Source organism: Leucoraja erinacea, chromosome 36, assembly GCF_028641065.1.
Source record: "Leucoraja erinacea ecotype New England chromosome 36, Leri_hhj_1, whole genome shotgun sequence".
Lineage (NCBI taxonomy): Eukaryota > Metazoa > Chordata > Chondrichthyes > Rajiformes > Rajidae > Leucoraja > Leucoraja erinaceus.
In genome coordinates this window covers 10769851-10793324 of record NC_073412.1, presented here as the reverse complement: position 1 = coordinate 10793324, position 23474 = coordinate 10769851, and the positions used below count along the sequence as shown (strand labels likewise).

The following is a 23474-nucleotide window of genomic DNA, read 5'->3' as shown; positions in this document are numbered from 1 at the left end:
ATACCAGAAAACAAGGCACAGCTACAAGCCTGAAGGCCTCTTGAGATTGAACCGTGAAGGGGGAAAAAAAACAGCTGGGGGCCAACATATGATTCAAAGAGAAAGAGCTCACCCAGAGGAAGATGACTAAACAGCCTTAACACAACTGGTACCACCCTGACCCAGAGCTCAGAGGGAAATCTCACTGGAGTGTCAGTCCAGGCTGGAGGTCCAGTGTGATACTGAGGGAGAAGTGTACTGTAAAAAAATCTTATTCTGGATCAGACACTTTCTATTTCTTACATAGATCCTGTTTGAAGACTCAGAAAGCTATTCTCACTATGTCCATTCTAATATTTATACCTTATTTAACATCACAAAAAATTATCTTGTCGTTCTCTCAATACTCTTTGAACATTTGCATCTCAGAGCCAGGAGCAGGGAGCACTTGAATCTGCTTCATTTTTGAATTAGATCAGAACTGATCTGATCTTTGCATCAATTATTTTTCCTGTCTAACCTCTTGACTCCGATTGTGGCATAGCTCAAAAATCTATTGCAACTTTGAATAAATAAATTACTCTGCCTACATAGCTTTCTAGGGCAGATTCTTCCAACTTTCACAACTCCAGAGAGGAAATTCCTCATCTCTATTGTAAATGTGGAACATCTTATTCTGAAACAATACAGTTTTAGATTGCTCCAGAATGGTTGACATTCTCTCAAGCACCCCTCAGAATATTACATACTTTAACTAAATCTCCTCACTCTTCTAAATTCTCAGTGCATGGGCCTATTCTATTCCATCTTTCTCATAACCCAGCTCCATTTATTTTACAAATCAATCCAATGAAACGGGTCGGACACATGTATTCTTATAATGAGACCAAAGCTGAACTCAGTATTCTAGATATGCTCTGTATAGACACCTCTATAACCGTACACATCGTGGCGCCACCTGGTGGTTAGGCCACTTATTGAGCGAACCCTCGGCACTAGGAGTGGCAGGGTCATGTGACTGTGTTTGGTGGGAAGAAGACATCACGAGATTGAGGGGTGTGCCCTGGTAGTTATTCAGAACTCTGGGAGAACCCTCACCAGACGCGGGTGTGCTGTTCACTGTATTGTTTAATAAAGATCACTTTTGATTCATAGCGTGTGGCTCACTATGGTGGTGACCCCGATGATCCAAAACGGTTATTTTGGATTTGCATAATGGACGCAGCCAATGATCAATCCCAGCAACACAAAATCGCCGTCAATCTAGCCCAGCAGAATGCCGTCTCTCTTAAGCTGCCCGTGCCCAGTTCCACATTAAACGCATCGCAGCTGATGACACTAAGTACCATCAGGAGACAGCGGTCGCCGGCTGAGGACAAGTGCGATGGCTTCAAAGCACTCCTTTTGCGTACCTTTGGGCTCAACCGCCGTGACTGAGCAGCGAGGCTCATGCACATGGGTGGTCTCGGCAATCGCAAGCCATCTGTGCTGATGAGTGAAATGCTTACCCTAATGGACGGTCATCAACCCTGTCTCCTATTCGAACACGCCTTCCTGGAACAGATGCCGGACGACATCCGCCTGTTCCTCACGGGTGATTCACTTTAGATTCACAACGCATGGCTCGCTATAACATGTTATTTTGTTACTCCCATCTGTATTTTCATTACTTGCCTGAATTCCAACATTATGTTTCACAACTATCTCTAAAAAACAATGTTTAATAATTTTGGACCATTTAATTAATAGGCTGCTTTACTATTCTTCCTGTAGCAGGAACCTTATATCACCCCCCTCTTCCATATTTTGCCCCACCAGATTATAGCTTAATCTGTCTATAGTTTTTTGCGGATACTCTATCTCACAACTTATTTTTTCTGTTATTTGACTATCTTCCATCTGACTTGAAGCCAATACAGAGTCACGACATCTAAGGTCTTTAATATAGACTGTAACTATTTGAAGCTGCAGCGCACATTACACTAATTACAGTTTGCCAACTTAAAAATTATTCATTTATTGCTGGTCATCCTTCTCTGTCAATTTACCAGCCTTCTGCTCATGGCAATGTATTATCTTTAATCCCATGAGTTCATCACATGTGCAGTAACCTTTCACATGGCACCTTACAATTGCCTTTCAAAAATCCAAACATACTATCTTCATTGGCTCCCCTTACCTTTCTTACCACTGACCCCACAAGAGACCTCTAGTAAATTTACTACACAAGAGACCTCTAGTAAATTTACTACACAAGATCCATTTTCATAAAATCATGTTGACTCTGGCTAATCATTTTATGTTTGTCTTAGTTCTTTGTTATCACTTTTTTAAAAAGACCTCCGGCCTTTTCCAGACAAATTACATTAGGTTAACTGGCCTGTGGTTTCTCTCTCACTCCTTTCTTGAAGACGGGTGATAAATTTGTTCTTGATCCACTGGAACATTTCCAGAATCTAGTGAATTTGTTGTCTACAAATTGGCGGCTGTGTTTCATACAACAATAAATAAACTTTCAAATAACATTCTCTATAAAATGCTTTAATGTTTTGCAAGATCATCAAAAAGCTTATAAGAGAGTTCTTTAAAAGATTTGGCCCAAACCCCTCTAAACCATTCCTATCCAAATATATCTGCCCAAAAAATAACACAAAGTGCTGGAATAACTCAGCAGGTCAAGCAGCATTTCTGTAGGATATGGATAGGTGACATTTCGGGTCAAGAACCATCTATGCATATCAGAGAGGAGGAGCCATCTTGGAGGAACGGCTGCTAACCAGCAGCCGTCCGTTAAACTCGCATTTTTTTTTAAAGTTTTTAGTTAGTCGTGTCTCGTCCGTTTGGAGAAATGGACTTTTTAATGTGGGGGGTAGGGGACAATTTTATTTCTAGGTCCCTACCTGGTCGGTGAGGCAGCTTTTTCTCCTGAGGCCTACCAGCGGTCTTGTAGCGCAGTTTCCTGGCGGGGACCGCCCAGCACCTCGGCCTCGGTGGCGGCACAGCGCTGGAGCATTATCATGGAGCGGAGCGGGCGATGCCTTGCCTGGGTCGCCGCGCTGGAGCGACGCGCTGGAGCTCCGGTGAGCTGGACCACCGAGAGCAACACCACCGGGCTGCGGGTCTGCGGAGCGGTGCGGGCGGCGCCGATTTCAACATCGGGAGCCTGGGAGCTCCAAACCGGCGCGGCCTTGTCGGCTCCGGAAGCCGCGGTCTACAGCTTGGAAGCGGCCGTTCCAGGTGGCCCAGCCGCGGAGAGGACTCTCCCGACGCCGGGGCAAGACCACCCGGTGAGAATGACCAGGAATATCGGGCCTCCGTAGAGGCAACTGGGTGGCAGGCCTGACTTTGGGTGAACTTGGGGTTGGGGATTTGACATTGTGCCTTCCCCCACAGTGGCAACCATTGTGGGGGGATGATTTTCTGTCTCTACGTAATCCTGTTAGTCTTTGTCCAAGATGGCTGCCGTGAAGGGAGAGTGGTCGCTAGCGCTCTTTGGATGCCGCTGCTCTCTCTTCACATTGTGTTTTTGATTTTTTGTTTTCGGACTGAATTATGTTTTTAATTTGTGTTTCTGTGATGTCTTTATTATTTATTTTATCTGATTATATGTTTTTTATTCCTGTTAATCTTTGTAAGGTGTTCTTGAGATGTCTGAAAGGCGCCCAAAAATAAAATTTATTATTATTATTATTATTATCCGTTCCAAATGGCTTTTAAAAGCCATTGTTATATCTGCTTCTATAGCTCTGACGCTTCAAATGCTTTATCCTGGAACAAGATTGAGTGTTGCATTTAACAGGACTGAGCTACTGCTACATCTACCCTGACCTCAGGATTTTGAAGTTGGTATTGTAGATCCAGTATAGAGGACATGGTCAAAAGAGGAAATTCTAAGGACATAGTATAGTGTTGACCTCAGCTGCATACATTTTGTTTCAATAATTCATTTACTCCACACAGAAATAAAAACAAGCCAATTTCAAGCCATAGCCATGTTGCTGCTTCGTTTCAATTGTCAATCGCACCAAACGAAACTTGATAGACCCATCTACGTGGTCACCTGAGATTAATTCAGCAGACGAGAATCTAATTTTTCTGTCTTTTCATTTTTGTGAGTGAATTTCTAAGGAAATCTAAGCTTTCAAATAAACTGCTACTGACTTGGTTTCCATGAACTCTGATCCTGTGATATTACTTATCCAACCTACTAATCTTCAGAGAACCTACTTCCATTCAGTTGAGAAAATGTTGCTGAATCAACTGCTTTAAAAACATCTTCTCGATCCTCCAGAAAATATGTTGTGGTGGCAGAATCTGGAGTAGGTGTGCCAGCTTCAAGAGCCTGAAGTTGAGGATTGAAAATGGCTGCATGCAGTTACTCAGTGCAGGGAAAGGGGATTCACTCATACTGACAGTAAACCAGTATTTAGTAGGAGCCAACAAACTGATCTAATTCTGAAACATTAACTCTATTTCTCTCTCTGATTTATCTGATGAACATCTCAGCAGTTTCTGCTCTTCTTTTAGATGGTGCAATTTGGAGGATTGTTTTAGAGACATCATTTGTGAAACCTTTTATTAGTAGCACATATCTCCAAAGGATATAGGGAAGTCGGGAACACTGCTGCTCAGTAGACCACGAATTTTGTGCTGGATTTGAGGTCTTGATCTTCAAACCCTTCTGTTCCTCAAAGACTATTGATGATAGGGAAGGCGATGCAAGCATGTTCATTAGACAGGTTAGGCAGGAGCATGGCAGGTAGCAAGAGGACTGTTGGATTAAATTGATTTTATTTCAATGCAAGAGGCCTGACAGGTAAGGCGGATGAACTCAGGGCATGTGCGACTGGAATGTTATCGCCTTTCCAGAAACCTGGCTAAAGGAGGACAGGACATTCCTGGATATAGGTGCTCCAGGCGAATAGGAGGTGGGGGTAAAAGTGATGGAAATGTTGCTTTACTGTCCAAAGAGAACAGCACAGCAATAGGATAGATGACATTACTGATGGTTCATCCAGTGAAGCTACAAGGGAGCTGAGAAATAAAAAGTGGATAATCAGGTTGGGAGTGTAGTATAGGCCCACACACAGTCAACAAGAATTAGAACAGATATGCTAGGGGGGAAAAAAAGACACAAAGTGCTGGAGTAACAGCAGGTCAGGCAGCATCTCTGGAGAGATACTACAAAGATTTTTCCTAATATACTGCGTGGCCCACTGAGTTATTCCAGCAGTTTGTGTCTTTTTTGCAAACCAACATCTGCAGTTCCTTTTCTAAATATGTCAGGAGATTGCAGGCAGCTGCAAGACTAATAGGATGATCATAGTATGAGATATTAACGTTCCCAATATAGACTGGGACTGCCATGGTGCCAAGAGCTTAGACGAGGTGAAATTTGTCAAATGTGTTCAGGAAAGTTTTCTAAGGCAATATGTGGAGGGGCCCTACAAGGGAAAGGCAAATCCTGACCTCCTCTTAGGTAATTGGTGTAGATTACCGTTATTAATTCATGCCAGTTAAACAATTGGGAGGGCAAGTGATGAAGCATAGTGGGTGAACCTTTTGGGACCAGTGACCACAGTTCTATAGCTTTACAATAGTTATGTATAAGGACAGGGCGGGCCCACAAGTTAAATTTCTGAATTTGGGCAAGGGGAACTTTGATGGTATCATACAGGAACTTGCTAAAGTAGATTGGAGTAGATAGTTCGCGGGCAAAGGGACAACTGGAAAGTGGGATGCTTTTAAGTGATGTTGAGAGTTCAAAGCGTGCTTGTACCTGTTAGAGTGAAAAGCAAGGCAGCTATACGGAGGTTTAGATGACAAGAGAAATTGAGGCTCTGAAAAAGGAGGCATGAGCCAGGTAAAGGCAGCTGGGATCAAGTGCATCCCTGGAGGAGTTTAGGTGACTGAAAACCATACTGAAGAAATAAATTATGAGAACAAAAAAGGGGCAGGAGATAACTGGTTAAATGAAAATCCAAAGAGATTTGTACTGATCCCTTAAGTACATTAAGGGAAAGAGGGTAGAGAGAGAATCTGAAACTAAAACTGTCGTTGACATGTGGAGTCACAGTGGATGTGAAGGTCTTCAATGAGTATCTCTCTTATGTTTTAGCTGCGGAAAAAGACGTGAACTTGAGGGAATTTAGGACTGATAATGGCGATGTCTTGAGGACAGTCCACATTACTGTCGAAGAGGTGTTGGATGTCCAAAGGCATATGATGATACATAAATCTCCTGGGACTGATCAGATATATAGGATGCTGTGGGAAGCTTGTGAATAAATTGCAGGAGCCTGGCTGAGATCTATGGATCATTATTAGACACAGGTGAGGGGCTGGAAGACTGGAGGGTGATGATGTTGTGCCTATATTTAAAAAGGGCGGCAAGGAAAAGCCTGTAAATTATAGATCCGTGAGCCTAATATCTGTGGTAGGTAAATGGAAATGATTCTGGGGATAAGATATGGTAATGTACATAATAGATCATGTCTTATGAAGTTGAGTAAGTTTTTTGAAGAACTAATAAAAGTTGATGACGTAAACATATGGGTTTCCTATGTTTCCTATGGGTTTCCTATGGGACTGTAGACTAGCAGGTCGATTGCAGTTAATCAATAAAATGTGATTATTGCATGTTCAAGATGGCGGCACCTCGCGGCAGCGGCCTCTGCAGTCCGTCTGTCTGTTTTAAATTTTTGTCCTGTTGAGTGGTTTGGTTGTAGTTTATATATTGTTTTTAGTTGTGTACTAGACCAAGTGCAGACCCGTTGGGTCTGCTCCCCCAATGGTGTGATTCCCCCAACCCAATATTCCACCATGCACCCGTCTCCTCCAATGGAACTGAAGCCGTTGCCAAATGTAAGTTTCCAGCACTCCCCTGCCTCCCTCAATTGCACCTCCCCTGCCTGCTGCAGCAGTGAAAAGTTCAGTGTTCCTGTCTTGCAACTTTGTTACGAAGTGTGTTGGAAGCTGATAGGAAGGAGCAGCCGTCAACGAATCAAAAGGCAGGAAGGGATCCGTACTGCAGGCGGACGATGGATTTGAGTTTTATATATTAATAGATATGTAGGGGCACTGGGGGTGGGGGAAACTTTTGAATCTCTTCCCTGTACAGGGGACCCGACCGTTTCCCTGTCGGGTCTCCGTTGTTGTTGTTGGGGCCTAGCACCGTGGAGCACCCTCCAACCGGAACGAACTGGGGGCTAAGTCGCGGAGCCTACGGACTCACCATCGTGGAGCTGGCCGGCTTCGGAGCGTGGAGCTGTGGTGGCGCACAGCTGCAACCCAACTTTGGAGTTTCGGCGGCTCCAGCCACAGTGACATCGGGAGCTTGCGGGTCCCTGGTGGGAGACCGCTTTTCAGAGCTCCCGCAACGGTAACTTCTCCCGCCCGAATTGCGTGGTTGAGACCGACCCGGAGCAGGGCCTTACATCGCCCGGCACGGCTTTAACAGCCGCAGGACTTGCCATCGCCCTGTGGGAGCTCCATTATCGCCCGGCGCAGCCTTAACTGCTGCGGGACTTGCCATCACCCGCCGGGGGCTTTAACATCGGGAGAAGAATGGAAAACAGGGGAGAGACAATTGCCTTCCATCACAGCGAGGAGGAGATTCACTGTGATGGATGTTTGTGTTGATTGTGTGTCTTGTTTTTTTTTTCTTGTTGTATGACTGCAGAAACCAAATTTTGTTTGAACTTTATTTGAGGTTCAAATGACAATAAACGGTATTGTGTTGTATGACAAAAGGGGGAATAGATGGACATGGGTCTTTGTTTTCCAATGAGTACAGCTGCTAGTATTTACTTTAATGTCATTTTAACCGAGTACTTACATACACAGATTAAACAAAAAAATACTTTCTCAATCAGTTCCCATCAGTGCGATTAATAAAAACAGAATAAATACATATAGCTTTAAAAATTAAAATGACCATATCTAAAATGGGCCAAAAAATTGAAATAAAAACATTCAGACCAAACAGTGGCTTTGCTTTGACAGGTGCCTAGCTGTCAAAGTATGGGTGAGGTTAGATGTGTTGGTGTATGATATATGGGGAGGGGACACAATCCGTTAACCAGTCTTATTGCCTGTGCAAAGAAGCTGTGTAGCATCCTGCTGGTTTTGCAGATGATGCTCCTATACCTCTTCCCAGATGGCAGAATGGAGAAGATGTGGTGTGATGGATGATAGGGGTCCTTGATAATGGAGATGGCTCTGCTGATGCTCCGCTTCTTATAGATCTCCAACATGAAAGGGAGTGGGGCACCAATGATCCTGCTGGCTGTCTTCACTATCCTATTGTTGGTTTTGATCATAAGCCTTGCAGCTCCCAAACCAGGAAGTGATGCCGTAGGTCAATATACTCTCGATGGTGCCCCTGTAGAAGGTCCTTAGATGAACAGTAGGGAGACCTGTTTTCCTTAGTCTCCGGAGAGGATGGAGCCGCTGCTGAGCTCTTTTGATCTCTGCTGTGGTGTTGGTCGTAGAGGTCAGGTCATCCGCCAGGTGAAGTCCCAAGAACTTCACACTGCTGACCCTCTCCACAGCAGCTCCATCAATATGCAGCGGAATGTGATGTTGTTTTCCAGCCCTCCTGAAATCGATCACCATTTCCTTAGTCTTTTCCACATTGAAGGTGAGATTGTGAGATCTGCACCACTCCATAAGCAGCTCCACCTCCATCCTGTATGCCAACTAATTGTTGTCGCTGAAGAGACCCACCACTGTTGTGTCATCAGCAAACGTATTGATATAATTCTTGCTGAGTCTGGCAGTACAGTCATGAGTAAGCAAACTGAACAGCAGGGGGCTTAGGACACAGCCTTGGGGTGAGCAAGTGCTCACAGCGATGGTTCTTGATGTCCGACTGCCCACCCTGACTGTCTGCTGCCGTTGTGTCAAAATGTTAAGGACCCAGTTGCAAGTGCTAGTGTCCACCTAGTTATCAGTGATCCAGAAATTAATTGGTGCAAAAAGAATAATTCTATTAAGGTTGTATTTGGTGGCAAACAATTTAAACAAAACTAAATTAATATTAAATTTCTTGGCTGCTTTTCCAAAGATTTCTTAACACTAAGTTGCTCAGGAGACTTTAAGGTACCAATAATCTAGAAGATCAGATTTAATTGGGCAATGGATCATGTTATGATAATTTTATTTTACAGGAAGAACCACACAGCTGTAATTCTAGTCAGGATATCACAGAAAAACGTGCACTCACCAAATAGTACTTACATTTATTTTTACCTGGACTATTTGGGATCACGGAGACATGGCTCCAGGGTGACCAAGGCTGGGAGCTGAACATCCAGGGATATTCAATATTCAGGAGGGATAGAGTGAAAGGAAAAGGAGGTGGGGTAGTGTTGCTGGTTAAAGAGGAGATTAACGCAATGGAAAGGAAGGACATTAGTTTGGAGGATGTGGAATCGGTATGGGTAGAGCTGCGAAACAATAAGGGGCAGAAAACGCTGGTGGGTGTTGTGTACAGGCCCCCTAACAGTAGTAGTGAAGTTGGAGATGGTATCAAACAGGAAATTAGAAATGCTTACGACAAAGGCAAAGCAGTTATAATGGGTGACTTCAATCTACATATAGATTGGGTGAATCAAACTGGCAGGGGTGCTGAGGAAGAGGATTTCTTGGAATGTATGCGGGATAGTTATCTAAATCAACATGTAGAGGAACCAACGAGAGAGCTGGCTATTTTAGACTGGGTATTGAGTAATGAGGAAGGGTTAGTTAGTAGTCTTGTTGTGCGTGGCCCCTTGGGCAAGAGTGACCATAATATGGTTGAGTTCTTCATTAGGATGGAGTGACATTGTTAATTCAGAAACAATGGTTTTGAACTTAAAGAAAGGTAACTTTGAGGGTATGAGACGTGAATTGGCCAAGATTGACTGGCAATTAATTCTAAAAGGGTTGACGGTGGATATGCAATGGAAGGCATTTAAAGACTGCATGGATGAACTACAAAAATTGTTCATCCCAGTTTGGCAAAAGAATAAATCAGGGAAGGTAGTGCATCCATGGATAACAAGGGAAATCAGGGAGAGTATCAAAGCAAAGGATGATGCGTACAAACTAGCCAGAAAAAGCAGCATACCGGAGGACTGGGAGAAATTCAGAGACCAGCAGAGGAGGACGAAGGGCTTAATTAGGAAAGGAAAAATGGATTATGAAAGAAAACTGGCAGGGAACATAAAAACTGACTGCAAACGTTTTTATAGATATGTGAAAAGAAAGAGATTAGTTAAAACAAATGTAGGTCCCTTGCAGTCAGAAACAGGTGAGTTGATCATGGGGAACCAGGATATGGCGGACCAATTGAATAACTACTTTGGTTCCGTCTTCACTAAGGAAGACATAAATGATCTGCCGGAAATAGCAGGGGCCCGCGGGTCAAAGGAGGTGGAGGAATTGAGTGAAATCCAGGTTAGTCAGGAAGTGGTGTTGGGTAAATTGAATGGATTAAAGGCCGATAAATCCCCAGGGCCAGATAGGCTACATCCCAGAGTACTTAAGGAAGTAGCTCCAGAAATAGTGGATGCATTAGTAATAATCTTTCAAAACTCTTTAGATTCTGGAGTAGTTCCAGAGGATTGGCGGGTAGCAAACGTAACCCCACTTTTTAAGAAGGGAGGGAGAGAGAAAACGGGGAATTACAGACCAGTTAGCCTAACATCGGTAGTGGGGAAACTGCTAGAGTCAGTTATTAAAGATGGGATAGCAGCACATTTGGAAAGTGGTGAAATCATTGGACAAAGTCAGCATGGATTTACGAAAGGTAAATCATGTCTGACGAATCTTATAGAATTTTTCGAGGATGTAACTAGTAGCGTGGATAGGGGAGAACCAGTGGATGTGGTGTATCTGGACTTCCAGAAGGCTTTCGACAAGGTCCCACATAAGAGATTAGTATACAAACTTAAAGCACATGGCATTGGGGGTTCAGTATTGATGTGGATAGAGAACTGGCTGGCAAACAGGAAGCAAAGAGTAGGAGTAAATGGGTCCTTTTCACAATGGCAGGTAGTGACTAGTGGGGTACAGCAAGGCTCAGTACTGGGACCCCAGCTATTTACAATATATATTAATGATCTGGATGAGGGAATTGAAGGCAATATCTCCAAGTTTGCGGATGACACTAAGCTGGGGGGCAGTGTTAGGTGTGAGGAGGATGCTAGGAGACTGCAAGGTGACTTGGATAGGCTGGGTGAGTGGGCAAATGTTTGGCAGATGCAGTTTAATGTGGATAAATGTGAGGTTATCCATTTTGGTGGCAAAAACGGGAAAGCAGATTATTATCTAAACGGTGGCCGATTGGGAAAGGGGGAGATGCAGCGAGACCTGGGTGTCATGGTACACCAGTCATTGAAGGTAGGCATGCAGGTGCAGCAGGCAGTAAAGAAAGCGAATGGTATGTTGGCTTTCATAGCAAGAGGATTTGAGTATAGGAGCAGGGAGGTTCTACTGCAGTTGTACAGGGTCTTGGTGAGACCACACCTGGAGTATTGCGTGCAGTTTTGGTCTCCAAATCTGAGGAAGGACATTATTGCCATAGAGGGAGTGCAGAGAAGGTTCACCAGACTGATTCCTGGGATGTCAGGACTGTCTTATGAAGAAAGACTGGATAGACTTGGTTTATACTCTCTAGAATTTAGGAGATTGAGAGGGGATCTTATAGAAACTTACAAAATTCTTAAGGGGTTGGACAGGCTAGATGCAGGAAGATTGTTCCCGATGTTGGGGAAGTCCAGGACAAGGGGTCACAGCTTAAGGATAAGGGGGAAATCCTTTAAAACCGAGATGAGGAGAACTTTTTTCACACAGAGAGTGGTGAATCTCTGGAACTCTCTGCCACAGAGGGTAGTTGAGGCCAGTTCATTGGCTATATTTAAGAGGGAGTTAGATGTGGCCCTTGTGGCCAAGGGGATCAGAGGGTATGGAGAGAAGGCAGGTACGGGATACTGAGTTGGATGATCAGCCATGATCATATTAAATGGCGGTGCAGGCTCGAAGGGCCGAATGGCCTACTCCTGCACCTAATTTCTATGTTTCTATGTTTCTATTCAGGAAGCATCATTTTGGGTCAAGACCCTTAAATGGCGGTGCAGGCTCGAGGGAAGGGGTGGGCAAGTAATAGCAAGTGATAGATGGATTCAGGTGATTGGCAGAGGTGTCAGGTGAGGAGATGGTTGCAGATAGTAACCAAGGCTGTAGCTGATGTGGAATAAACAAAGTTGCAGATGTGAAATCTGAAGATGAACGAAAATGGGAGTGAAATATAGAACCAGAGAGATAGCAAATGGAAGGCAGAGTACGAGGTGCTTTGCTTCCATTTTGTGTGTGGACTTACTCTAGCAGTGGGGAAGGCTGGTACAAAAAGGTCTGTATGGGAATGGCAATTCAAATGGTTAATAACCGAGACCCGAGCCAGGCCTTGGCGAACAGAGCACAAGTATTCAATTAAACTATCGCTTGGTCTTGCTGATGTAGAGGCCACATTGAGACCTGAATGAAATAGGCAAGGTTGAAGCAGGTGCCAGTAAATTACTCTCACCTTGAAAATGAAGCCTCAATGTGGCACTACTTCATTACTTAGCCAGACTTGGTTTCCTGTGTCTCTAATCGTTTTGCCCTTTTACCCAAAGAGCCTTCACAAAGCTGCGGGTGTATATATTAGAAAATATTAGAAATCTGTGTAATAGCAACCAATATATTTATCACCACAAGGAACTACCTAAAAGCATCTGTAACCTTTTAATCAAATCTTGCACTCCCAATATATAACTGCATACACTACAATCCCAACCTCAAGAGATTGGGGACCTGCAAGATAGGTGAAGCTAACCAAGGAGGTGCTAATAAAGCTTCACTCAATTAATGCCCAGTTGGGAAATACACAGAGGTGTCTCTGCTGTGGCCACAATAAACATTACCAAGTTTCATAAGGTGGGGGAAATTCCATTTGATTTTAAGGTCTTTCCTATCTACGATTTTTTGCTCAAGTATTCAGAGCCTCATTCCCAAGATTATAAAGAACAGCAGTGAAGACACAAAGTGGGGCAGGCAGCATTTCTGGAAACCAATGATAGATAACATTTTGGGTCGAGACCATTTTACAGACTCTTATAAAGTATGCACCCGATGTAGTCATCAAATCAGAATGTGCCACGTTTCTGTTCCCTGAATCTAGTTTCAGTTACACTACACCATAACTAATTGATGAGTTTTGGATGTTTATCAGGCATGTACAATGTGTAACTCAGTGTCATTGTACAGTACAAGTACTAAATCAGTGTTTGAGTATTGCTAATTAGCATGCACTAAAATCCATCGCTATTCTGAGCTTCTTCCTTCTGAAATTTGTAGTCAGCAGGGCAGTAATCTGCATATCGCCAACTTGAACAATTTTTACATTTACCAAGCCAATTAACCTACAAACCTGTACGTCTTTGGAGTGTGGGATGAAACCGAAGATCTTGGGGAAAACCCACGCAGGTCACAGGGAGAACGTACAAACTCCGTACAGACAGCACCCGTAGTCGGGATTGAACCCGGGTCTCTGACGCTGCATTTTGCTGTAAGGCAGCAACTGTACCGCTGTGCCACCGTGACTGCCCTTCATTTTGTACTAATCAGACATTAGGCTTGTGGACTGTTTGGAGTTTTTGCTGCAAGCCGTTTGCTTTTACTTTGAAGACTCCTGCATCAATATTCACTTTTTGCATTGAGGATATTCTAGAAATACTTTATCTGCCCAACTCCTGGGCTTGTGACGTGACCAAACTCAGAGAAGACATGGCTGGGTAGTGAAGCTTATGCTGATCCTTCATTGCTTCGAGGCTTGTTGTTTGAGGCAAACAGATTGACTAAAGCCTGCTGCAAGGTTCCCAAGAACTTGAAACCATAAAATTGTGAAAGTTAATGGAAAAACAGAACTGGCAGAGAGAAGTTACTGAAAACAACACAAGATCAACAATCCAGACTCATCTATCCCTCTCCGAAATGTATGTTCTAACAACTTTCTACATTCTTTGCCAAATAGTCTGATCAATGTCAAAGGCAGAGTCTTACTATTTATTCTGTCTAATATAATTCCTGTCTGATAACGCAGAACTCTTTATTTGTGGATATACCCCATGTTATCTAAATATTCCCAGCTGCAAAAAAAAGCATCCAACATTACTTCCCGATTCGTTCCAATCCACATTATTAACAAGTGTGTGTGTGTGTGTTTAAGCTGAATTGATTCAGTATTTCCACTTTTGATCTACAGGTGCCTCTAGCTGTTCATCATGATTTGACTGTTCACACAGCAGCACCTACATACCAAATCCAGGGGTAGATATTATCTGCTTAGTGACAGGCAGAATAGGGGCGGGTTTTCAGATTGTTGAGCAATTTTTTAAATTATGCTAGAATGACTGACAATGAGCAGGTTTTTAAATCACAAGCATCATGCTGCACAGCTTCCAGGTCATTTTTTTACCTTGTGAACAGGGTAAACGAAAGGAAGAATGAGTTTGGTTCTGCATTAAAACGTATGCTGCAATTATTTATGTATCAATGGTTCCACAGAAAGGAGCAAATCACAAGAACATCTGACAATACTGGACATAATGGCTGATCTTTCTCAACATAATCTTCCTGTACTCTCCCTTATTTCTCAATTCCCTTCATATCCAAAACATTGGCAAACATTTTTGAATGAACCCAACAACTGAGGCTTCACAGCCTTTCAAGTTCTGATTTTCCTGTGAATAACTCAAGCGATAAGCGATACTCCGCTAATCAGTTTTTTGTGCATTACACAATTCTTCATGTGCTCTGATCCCATTAACCAAAGTGCTGGGAGAGACCTTATCAAAGTGCTTCAGAAAATCTAAATACAGCACATTTAATGTCTCCCCATTATCTGATCTTCAGGACAGATCCTGTAAGAACTCCCAATAGTTTACTCAAACACTACTTGCCTGTCATAAATCAACAGACAGAATCATTACTTGTCATTACCTCAAGAACTGGAGAATGCCAAACATTGTTCACTAGTTCTTTAGCGAGATGGTCCAAAATTTAACGCACATGCTGCATACAGCTGCTGAATCTTGGAATAGGGAAGATCAGACCATGGCACACAAGTAAGGCCATCTGTGCAATATGGACCCAGTCAATGCAAATTTACTAAACTGTCATCAGCGCCACACTTTGCTCAAACACTTTGCCTGGTATTCTAGTGACAGCTTTAAAGTTGCCCATATGAATCACTCGGCCGTTGCTTGTAACAAACTAATCACATTTTGATCATAGCTCCTTTACTGAATTAAAAAATAATAATTAAATGTTATTGCAGCACATGGTAGAGTCGTGCATGGGAAATATATTACGGACTGGTCGGGCTGTGACATTAGAATGCAAGAACACTCAGCTTTTTCCTATACTCCCTATATCTGCATGACTGCTTTTTTTTCCCCTTCAATTTACAACTTTGTAGATGACCCAACCAATGTCAAACAATGAAACCGAGTAGAGGAGGAAGAGAGATCCGAATGGCACCTTGTCAAGACAACCTCAATCTTAGCAAAACAAAGAAGCTGGTCACCAACTTCAGGAAACAGGGTGGATAGAGTACATTCCCGGTCAGCCTCACTGGTTGAAATAGCACCAACAGTCTGCCCTACTCAACCTTAGATACTACAGGCCTTTACCAATTCCAGCAACCTGCTCAATCACCAACGCACCCACACCGGCGAGCGCCCCTACACCTGTGCCCAGTGCGGCAAGGGTTTCACCCAATACAGCAACTTGCTGGAGCACCAACGCACCCACACCGGCGAGCGCCCCTACACCTGCGCCCAGTGCGGCAAGGCCTTTACCAATTCCAGCAACCTGCTCAATCACCAGCGCACCCACACCGGCGAGCGTCCCTACACCTGTGCCCAGTGTGGCAAGGGCTTCATCCAGTCCGGTCACCTGATGCACCAGCGTGCCCACACCGGCGAGCGCCCCAACACCTGCGCCCAGTGTGGCAAGGGCTTCATCCAGTCCGGTCACCTGCTGAGGCACCAGCGTGCCCACACCGGCGAGCGGCCCTACACCTGCGCCCAGTGTGGCAAGGGCTTCACCTGCTCCTCCAAACTGCTGTCCCACCAGCGGGTGCACGCCGGCGACAGTCCCGTCCCCAGCCCGGTGTGTGGAGAGCACTTTGCCATGGCCTCGCACGCCCTGTCTGACCAGCACATGCACACTAATGGCCAGCCCTACGACTGCCCGTACTGTGGTGAGTCGTTTGACAGCTTGCAGGGGTTGCAGCAGCATCGGCAGGCCCACGTCGGCCAGCAGCTGCTCCCACTGTGACAGAGCATGGGGGTGGCATGAGCGACAGCGGAGAGAGATCCTTTGTGTGCGCTGAGTGTGGCAAGAGTTTCACCCACATGTCCAGCCTGTGGCAGCACCGGCGTACCCACAGCGGTGAGCGTCCCTTCCCTGCCCGTCCTGTGGAAAGGGCTTCACACGCCTTGACCACCTGCTGGAGCACCGGCGAATCCCCACCGGCCAGAGCCCCTTCACCTGCCCGCTCTGTGGCAAGGCCTTTTCCCGCTCCTCCAGCCTGCTGGCACACCACCACGTGGATAGATAGGCGCTGTTTAGGTAAACACAAAATGCTGGAAAGAATGGGTAACGTTTCTGGTCGAGACCCTCCTCAGTCTCGACCCGAAATGTCATCGTCCTTCTCTCCAGAGATGCTGCCTGTCCCACTGAGTTACTCCAGCGTTTTGTGTGTTTTTATGTAAACCAGCATCTGTAGTTCCTTGTTTTTAAACCATTCTGGTTAAGCATCTCTGCACCTTCCCCAAAGCCTCCACACCAGTCCTGTAATGGAGTGACCAGAACTGTATGCTTAAGCTGCACATATACATTCCTCTCTCCTTATCTCACATCCTTTTATCTCATTATTTTCCCTCGCCTCTGTCACTTACTTCACCCAGGTCCGGTAGGCGGCGCGACTCTCGTCAGCAGCGGCCTCTGCAGCCCGTCCGCGTTTTTATTATTTTCTGTTTATGTTTCTATGTAGTTTTTGTTATTTTTTGTTGGGGTGTGTGTGGGGGGGTGGGGGGGGGGTGGGGGGGAGGAGGGATAACTTTTTAAATCTCTCCCCTGACCTTTTTGGACGGGAGACCCGACCTTTTCTGTCGGGTCTCCGTTGTCGTTGGGGCTGCAACGAGGAGCGGCCTCCAACGGGAGAAGACCGGGGACTCTGGTGCCGACGACTCACCTCACCGTCGCGGAGCTGGCCGAGTCCAGAGCGGGTGGAGCGGTGGTGGAGCGCTGCTGCGGCCCGACCTCCGGAGATTCGGAGGCTGCAACTGCGGGTCTGGCGGACGGCGGCACTGGGAGCCCGCGGGTCCCTGGAGGGAGACCGCTTTTTAGGGCTCCTGCAACGGCGACTTCTCCCGCCCGAGTTGCGGGGTCGAAGAGCTCCTGGAGCGGGGCCTGACATCACCGCCCCGCGCGGCTTGGAATGGCCGCGGGACTCTGCGAGCGCACGCCGGGGGCTCTAACACCAAGACCCGGTGTGCGACCTTGCATTACCCGGCGTGGCTTTAATGGCCACGGGACAATCGCCATCGCCAGCCGGGGGCTTTGACTTTGACTCTGACATCGTGGGGGGGAGAGTGCAGTGGAGAGATAAGTGTTTTTGGCCTTCCATCACAGCGATGTGATGGATGTTTATGTAAATTATGTTGTGTCTTGGGTCTATTTGTTTGTAATGTATGGCTGCAGAAACGGCATTTCGTTTGGACCTCAAGGGGTCCAAATGACAATTAAATTGAATCTTGAATCTTGAATCTACAGCAAGAAAGCATATTAATGCCTCTACTTCAGCAGAAGGATAAGGAAATTCAACACATCTCCCGCACTCCAAAGACACACAGGTTTGTAGTATAACTAGCTTGGTAAAATTGTAAATTGTCCTTAGTGGGTGTTAGTGTGCGGGGATTGCTGGTCAATGTGTGGGCCGAAGGGCCTGTTACAGAGCTGTATCTCTAAGCTACACACTTGCTAGCATTCCCAGTGGAAAGGTAGTGTTCACTTAAGATGCTTCTATCTAGATTGGATTGTCAACATGAAAATTTACCTCTTTTCTTTGGAGCAAATATTCAGAATAGGTACAAGCAGTTTAGTGAAAAGTTGATAACAATAACAATGAAAAATCACAATAGCCACACAAAAGTGGCCTCAGCTAGTGACAAGGTCATTGTTTTCTGGAAACGGGTCATATATGGAATAAACATTTCTCAAACCCTGCATTTCCTTTCTGATTTTGTTTGGTGGAAGAGACAACAAGCCTTTATTGTCAATTTGCAAAATGCCATCATGTGTTTCCAGTGGATCCAACAGGAACTCTTCTCTCGGGATTATAGTAAGCAGGCTTCAGAGTACACCATCAATAAAATCAAGTATTTTTAAGTAAGCCTAGGAGCACAAAGTTTAACTTCATCAGAGACTCTTTGGTATGGGTCCAGTTGAAAATATTTGGAAGTGGTCTGAATATTTATTTTGCCGTCCCCCCCACCCCATGCCCCTCTATGTTTAAACCAATTTGGATACAGTTGGTCATTATTTGGATTTTAAATCAAACTTGTAGAAATATTATGTTAATATTACCCCAGATTGGGGCCGAGTATATTTTACCACAGTGCTTGCACTGTAGTAATCAATGAACTATTCTGTAATGACATCCACCATAGAAAACACTCACGTAGATTGATGTTTGAAAGTATCAGCTGAAAAGCTGCAAGATTGCACGTGTGGTGTGGCTGGCATACTTTGAGTACTAAGAAAACTTCAGACGACACAGGATTCTTCTCAGGATTCCTGACATCAGATGAGGATCAGCTATATTCAACTTGAAAACATACTATTACAGTGTTCAATGATAAAATCCTGAAATGCTTTACCTAACATCTCTGTAGGAATATCTTCAATGCCTACATTCTAGCAGTTTAATAAAGAGATTTGGTGCCACTGTTCAAGGCCAATTATATGAATCCTCTAGAATAAAGACCAATCCCATTGATTCTTATAAAATTGTTAAAAGTGCTTTAGACTTTAGAGATACAGCAAGGAAACAGGTACTTCAGCCCACCGAGTCCTCACTAACCGGCGATCACCCCCGTACAATAACACTATCCTACACACTAGGGACAATTAATAATTTTTACCAAAGCCAATCAGTACCCATAGTTAGGATTGAACCTGGATCTCTGGTGCCATAGGGCAGCAACTCTACCGCTGTGTCACTGTGCCTCAGCAATTTAGAACCAGGTCAGTCTCTGAATGAGGGGTAGGCAGCTTCGAACTGAGATACAAGGACATTTCTGCAGAGGGAGATGATATGTTGGAATTGTCTAGTCCAGAGAAATATGCAGGCTCAGAGTTAGATTCCTAGATAAAGACAATCAAGGGACATGGAGATAGTGCAGGTAAAAGCTCAGAAATATGATGAAAGATAGAACACATTAATAGGATCAAATGGCCAACTCCTGCTCATATCTAGTTTTGCCAAAATAAACGTTAAGAATAGTAGTAAACATTCTATTTTCAGGAACTATGGATTGTTTCCCACCATTTGCCTTTAATGGCAAAGTAGCAAGTAGAGTTCCATGCTTTACTGCCATATAAATTTTTCCACCAAGATGAACACATGAAAAAATTCCGTATATAGATTGACAAAGGCACTAGTCCATAAAAAAGTTTACATTTATTCCCGAAATAACCCAAAATGTCCCCAATTGTTCCGGCTATGATTTACATGGTCACCATAGAGACCACTATCTCTTAACCACCCTGAAATACATACATGATGTCAGCTCATTTTTGCACTTTGGAAACATCCTGACAACTGGACCATCGATCACAACTTTTTCACGAAGAATCCACAGCTTTAAACATCTTTGAAGAGAATTAGGCAATGTCTGACATGCTTTGGCAGAACATCACGTTCAATTTGTACCAGAGGAGCCAAAGCCACCTGCACCTCGCTCTGTCTCATCCAGGCTCTGCAGAGAAATACAATGGGTAAGTAAAATGAAAGGATTCTTTATCAGAGAATAAAATCAAAGTAGCATTTTAAAATTACTCACCTTTAACTCCTCAAGCTCTGGATAGCAGATGCGTTCACATATCAATTGAGCTATTCGATCACCCTTTTTAACTGTCAAAATATAAAAATGCTTTCCTCAAACCATTTAATACAGATATTTACCTCTCCTCTATTAGATCATGCACGACTGAACTCTATCTACAGCTCAAAAATAAACATATATCAAAGTTCAGGAAAACTTAAGCTACTCGAGTTCTCAATAATGTTAACATCGGTTTTGCAACTAAACCTAAACATTTTGCCACAAGTGAAAAAAGATGACCACCATTTCAAAACGTTAATGCAATTAAATTAAGCAAAAGACCAGTCACAAAACTATCTAATAGTCTTTTTCCCCTTTTGATTAAACTTAAATGCTTGACAATGGTCTCAGTGTATAATGAAAATTATTCTATGCTTTATTATTTTATCGTCTGGTAACCATAACAACAAATAAATGGAGCCTAATCTGACACGTTTCTGGTAATCATCAAAGCAATTGGACAAATCTGCTCTCGTTCCACGCTAAGACATTGAACATCAATCTCCTCTCCTGTTACAATGTGGCAGTTTATACTATCATCAGTTTCAGATGCAGCAGTTGCTTTGGTACCAGGTGGCCATTTGTCATGTGTCAGCCTAGATCTCTTCACATTTGGCAGGCAATTCAACTATGAAGCAAATCCCAATTCTTTCTCTAACACCATTCTAACAGCTGTCACGAAAGATTCCAATAACGATTCCACTCCCCTCCACCCTAAACAGGATGATTGCGGCCAAATCATAGAAAGATCTACAACTTAACCCAGAATATCAAATTAGCTGGTGTCGCTGGGCCCTCTTGCAAAATAATATTTTTGAAAAGCAGGTAGTGTCACATGTTACCATCAAATACAAAATCATAGTATCCTTCAACAATAAATACTAGCTCTTCCACTAGTTTAATTACACGATTAACTCACAGAAACTTACCAAATAGTGATTGACAGATTCTTGATTAGTATGGGTGTCAGGGGTTATGGGGTGAAGGCAGGAGAATGGGGTTAAGATCAGCCATGATTGAAGTGCGGAGTAGACTTGATGGGCCGAATGGCCTAATTTTGCTCCTTTCACATAAAAAGAAAAAATTGAAGCATGTGCCATACATATATTGGTAGGGTTTTCAATAGGTCATTTTGCCTGCCTATCAAGTTTTATTCTGTAAAATAGGCATTTTGTGACAAAAATATGAAACCAAATTGGCAATTTTATGGATATTCTTAAATTCAAAATATCTTCTATGCCAGATCTTAATAATTGATTCACATCATAGTTAACTCCCACCCCAACATTCTTTCAGTTTTTGCACCAACAGTGGATATTTACTGCCAATTCATCCCTTACCTTCAAAACTTTCTTTTCCAAAATTGAACAGAACTACACCAACATTTCCTCTGTAATCCTCATCAATAACCCCAGCTAGGACACAATAAGAAAAGACAAATTATTTTGGAGGAACTTAAAAAGCTCAAATACAACATTCATTATCGAGTCCCTTAGAAAATACAAGCAGAGTGATATCATTCACATCCACACCCAACAATTCTTTGCTGTTCGTCTTTTGGAAAGTTTAATGAATGGCTGTACTTTAGACAAACAAAGCTGATCAAGAATTTGAAAAGCATGAACAACATTTATTTGTCTCTTTCAGAAGTAACCACAGGGACAGATACTATAGTCTCTGATGGATTCCATAGACTGCCAAATGGCATTCCATTCTGTTTCACACAAGAAACTGAAAAATAAGAACCCGTGGGACTGTATTTGTTACTATTTTGCGGTAGGATGTAGAAATGGGATAATGGGATGTGACTATGTCTCAGTGCCACATTTAGAAGTGATCTGGGCAAGGAAATAGAAAGTCATGAAGTTGTTGACAACTCTAAGCAGATGATGCAGAGGGTAGAGGTTACAAAGGGACAATCAGCATGCAATATACAAGGACAACCATGTCAATATTTTGTCAAGAACAAGATCTGAGAAATTGAGGATGTGCACAGCAATTTTGGACCCAAATGCCAAAAACCCTACAGATATTTTTTTTAAACCCTTAAAGATTCAGACATTCTGCTCCTAGTCAAGGAGCTAAACAGTGAGTGCTTCCCCCCCCCATCTGTAAATGGTGGTGAGAATTGTTGGGGACATGCCAAACTTCCTAAGCCTTCTAAGGTAGTAGAGGCGTTTCTAGCTCCTCATCTCCTTCATAGTCTGAATAAAGGACCCACCAGAAACATCACCTACACATTTTTTCCAGGAATGATGCTGACCCACTGAGTTACTCCAGCAATTTGTCTCCTTTTTTGGGGGTGAACCAGCATCTACAGTTCCTTGATTCTACATTCTTCCTTAGTGAAATATTGAATTCAAACTGCAAGAATAAGAACTATGAGAAAAGGCGACTGACATTACACCAAACTGTTCTCTCAAGAAGTTGCAGTGAGATTCCACCGGATAATTTTGTAGCAAATATTCCATTAAACTCAGCACTTTTTTTCTGCAGCAGCCTGCTGGTCTCTTACAGAACCACCTCAGCACTTGTTATCAATGAAAACAGAAAACCACTGACCTTGACATTCACGTGCATTTGAAACAATCTGCACATCTGGCTAAACATGAAGCTCAACGCAAGCATCTTGTTTTAATTTCAACAAAAAGATTTAATCACATTATTTTTTTAACGCAGTGTTACCAGGATTCGTGCATGAAATTTGAAAATATTGGGCTTTAACCTGGTAGAAGAGTGATCAGAGAAGGTTGAAAACCTTTTGTCACGGGCAACTCACCCATGTTAATGCATCCACTGCTGATGCCCAACAGCTTTATCAGTTTGGAATAAGAATTCTGATTAAATCAACCCAAAAATCTTCAATTTTATTCCTCACTAAGTAGACGGCCTGCTAAATAATTCAGCGGTTTGTTTTTGTATACAAGTTTAGTTTATTGAGTGTCCGATTTCCCTCGCTTCCCATGTCTTTTTTTTCCCCAACTTTGAAGGGAGCCCTGTGGGATCTGCAACACAGCAGCAAACACTTGGCGAGGAGCTTGTTGTAGGGCCAGGATAACTGGGAAATTTGCACCAAATTAAGATGTGGATTTATGGCAGAGAAGAGTTAGGAGGGTTAAGGTTCTCCCGACCTCACTTCTTGGTCACCAATGAGCATGTTCTGCAGATGTTGTATGGGAAATGGGTGAAGAGATTTCAACAACTCCTTAGTGGATGACAGGAGCAAAGCTACTAGAGGAGCAAGATAGACCACTCCTCCGAAATCCAATGGACTGACGTGTAGTACGTAACGAAACA

General features: G+C 43.6%; 1 protein-coding gene across 2 annotated transcripts in view; it reads right to left on the bottom strand.

Annotated features, from left to right (window-relative positions):
- Positions 1–19734: 19734 nt before the first annotated feature.
- The window catches only part of LOC129713551 (deoxyuridine 5'-triphosphate nucleotidohydrolase-like), a 30543-nt gene continuing 26803 nt past the window's right edge, over positions 19735–23474 (bottom strand). For both annotated transcript variants that reach the window (XM_055662673.1, XM_055662674.1), the window contains exons 5-7: positions 21518–21592; positions 20136–20206; positions 19735–20051 (exon numbers count right to left, since the gene is read on the bottom strand). In XM_055662673.1, coding sequence (XP_055518648.1) covers positions 19995–20051; positions 20136–20206; positions 21518–21592 — 203 coding nt within the window. In that variant the 3' untranslated portion in view covers positions 19735–19994. The remainder of the gene's footprint in view (positions 20052–20135; positions 20207–21517; positions 21593–23474) is intronic.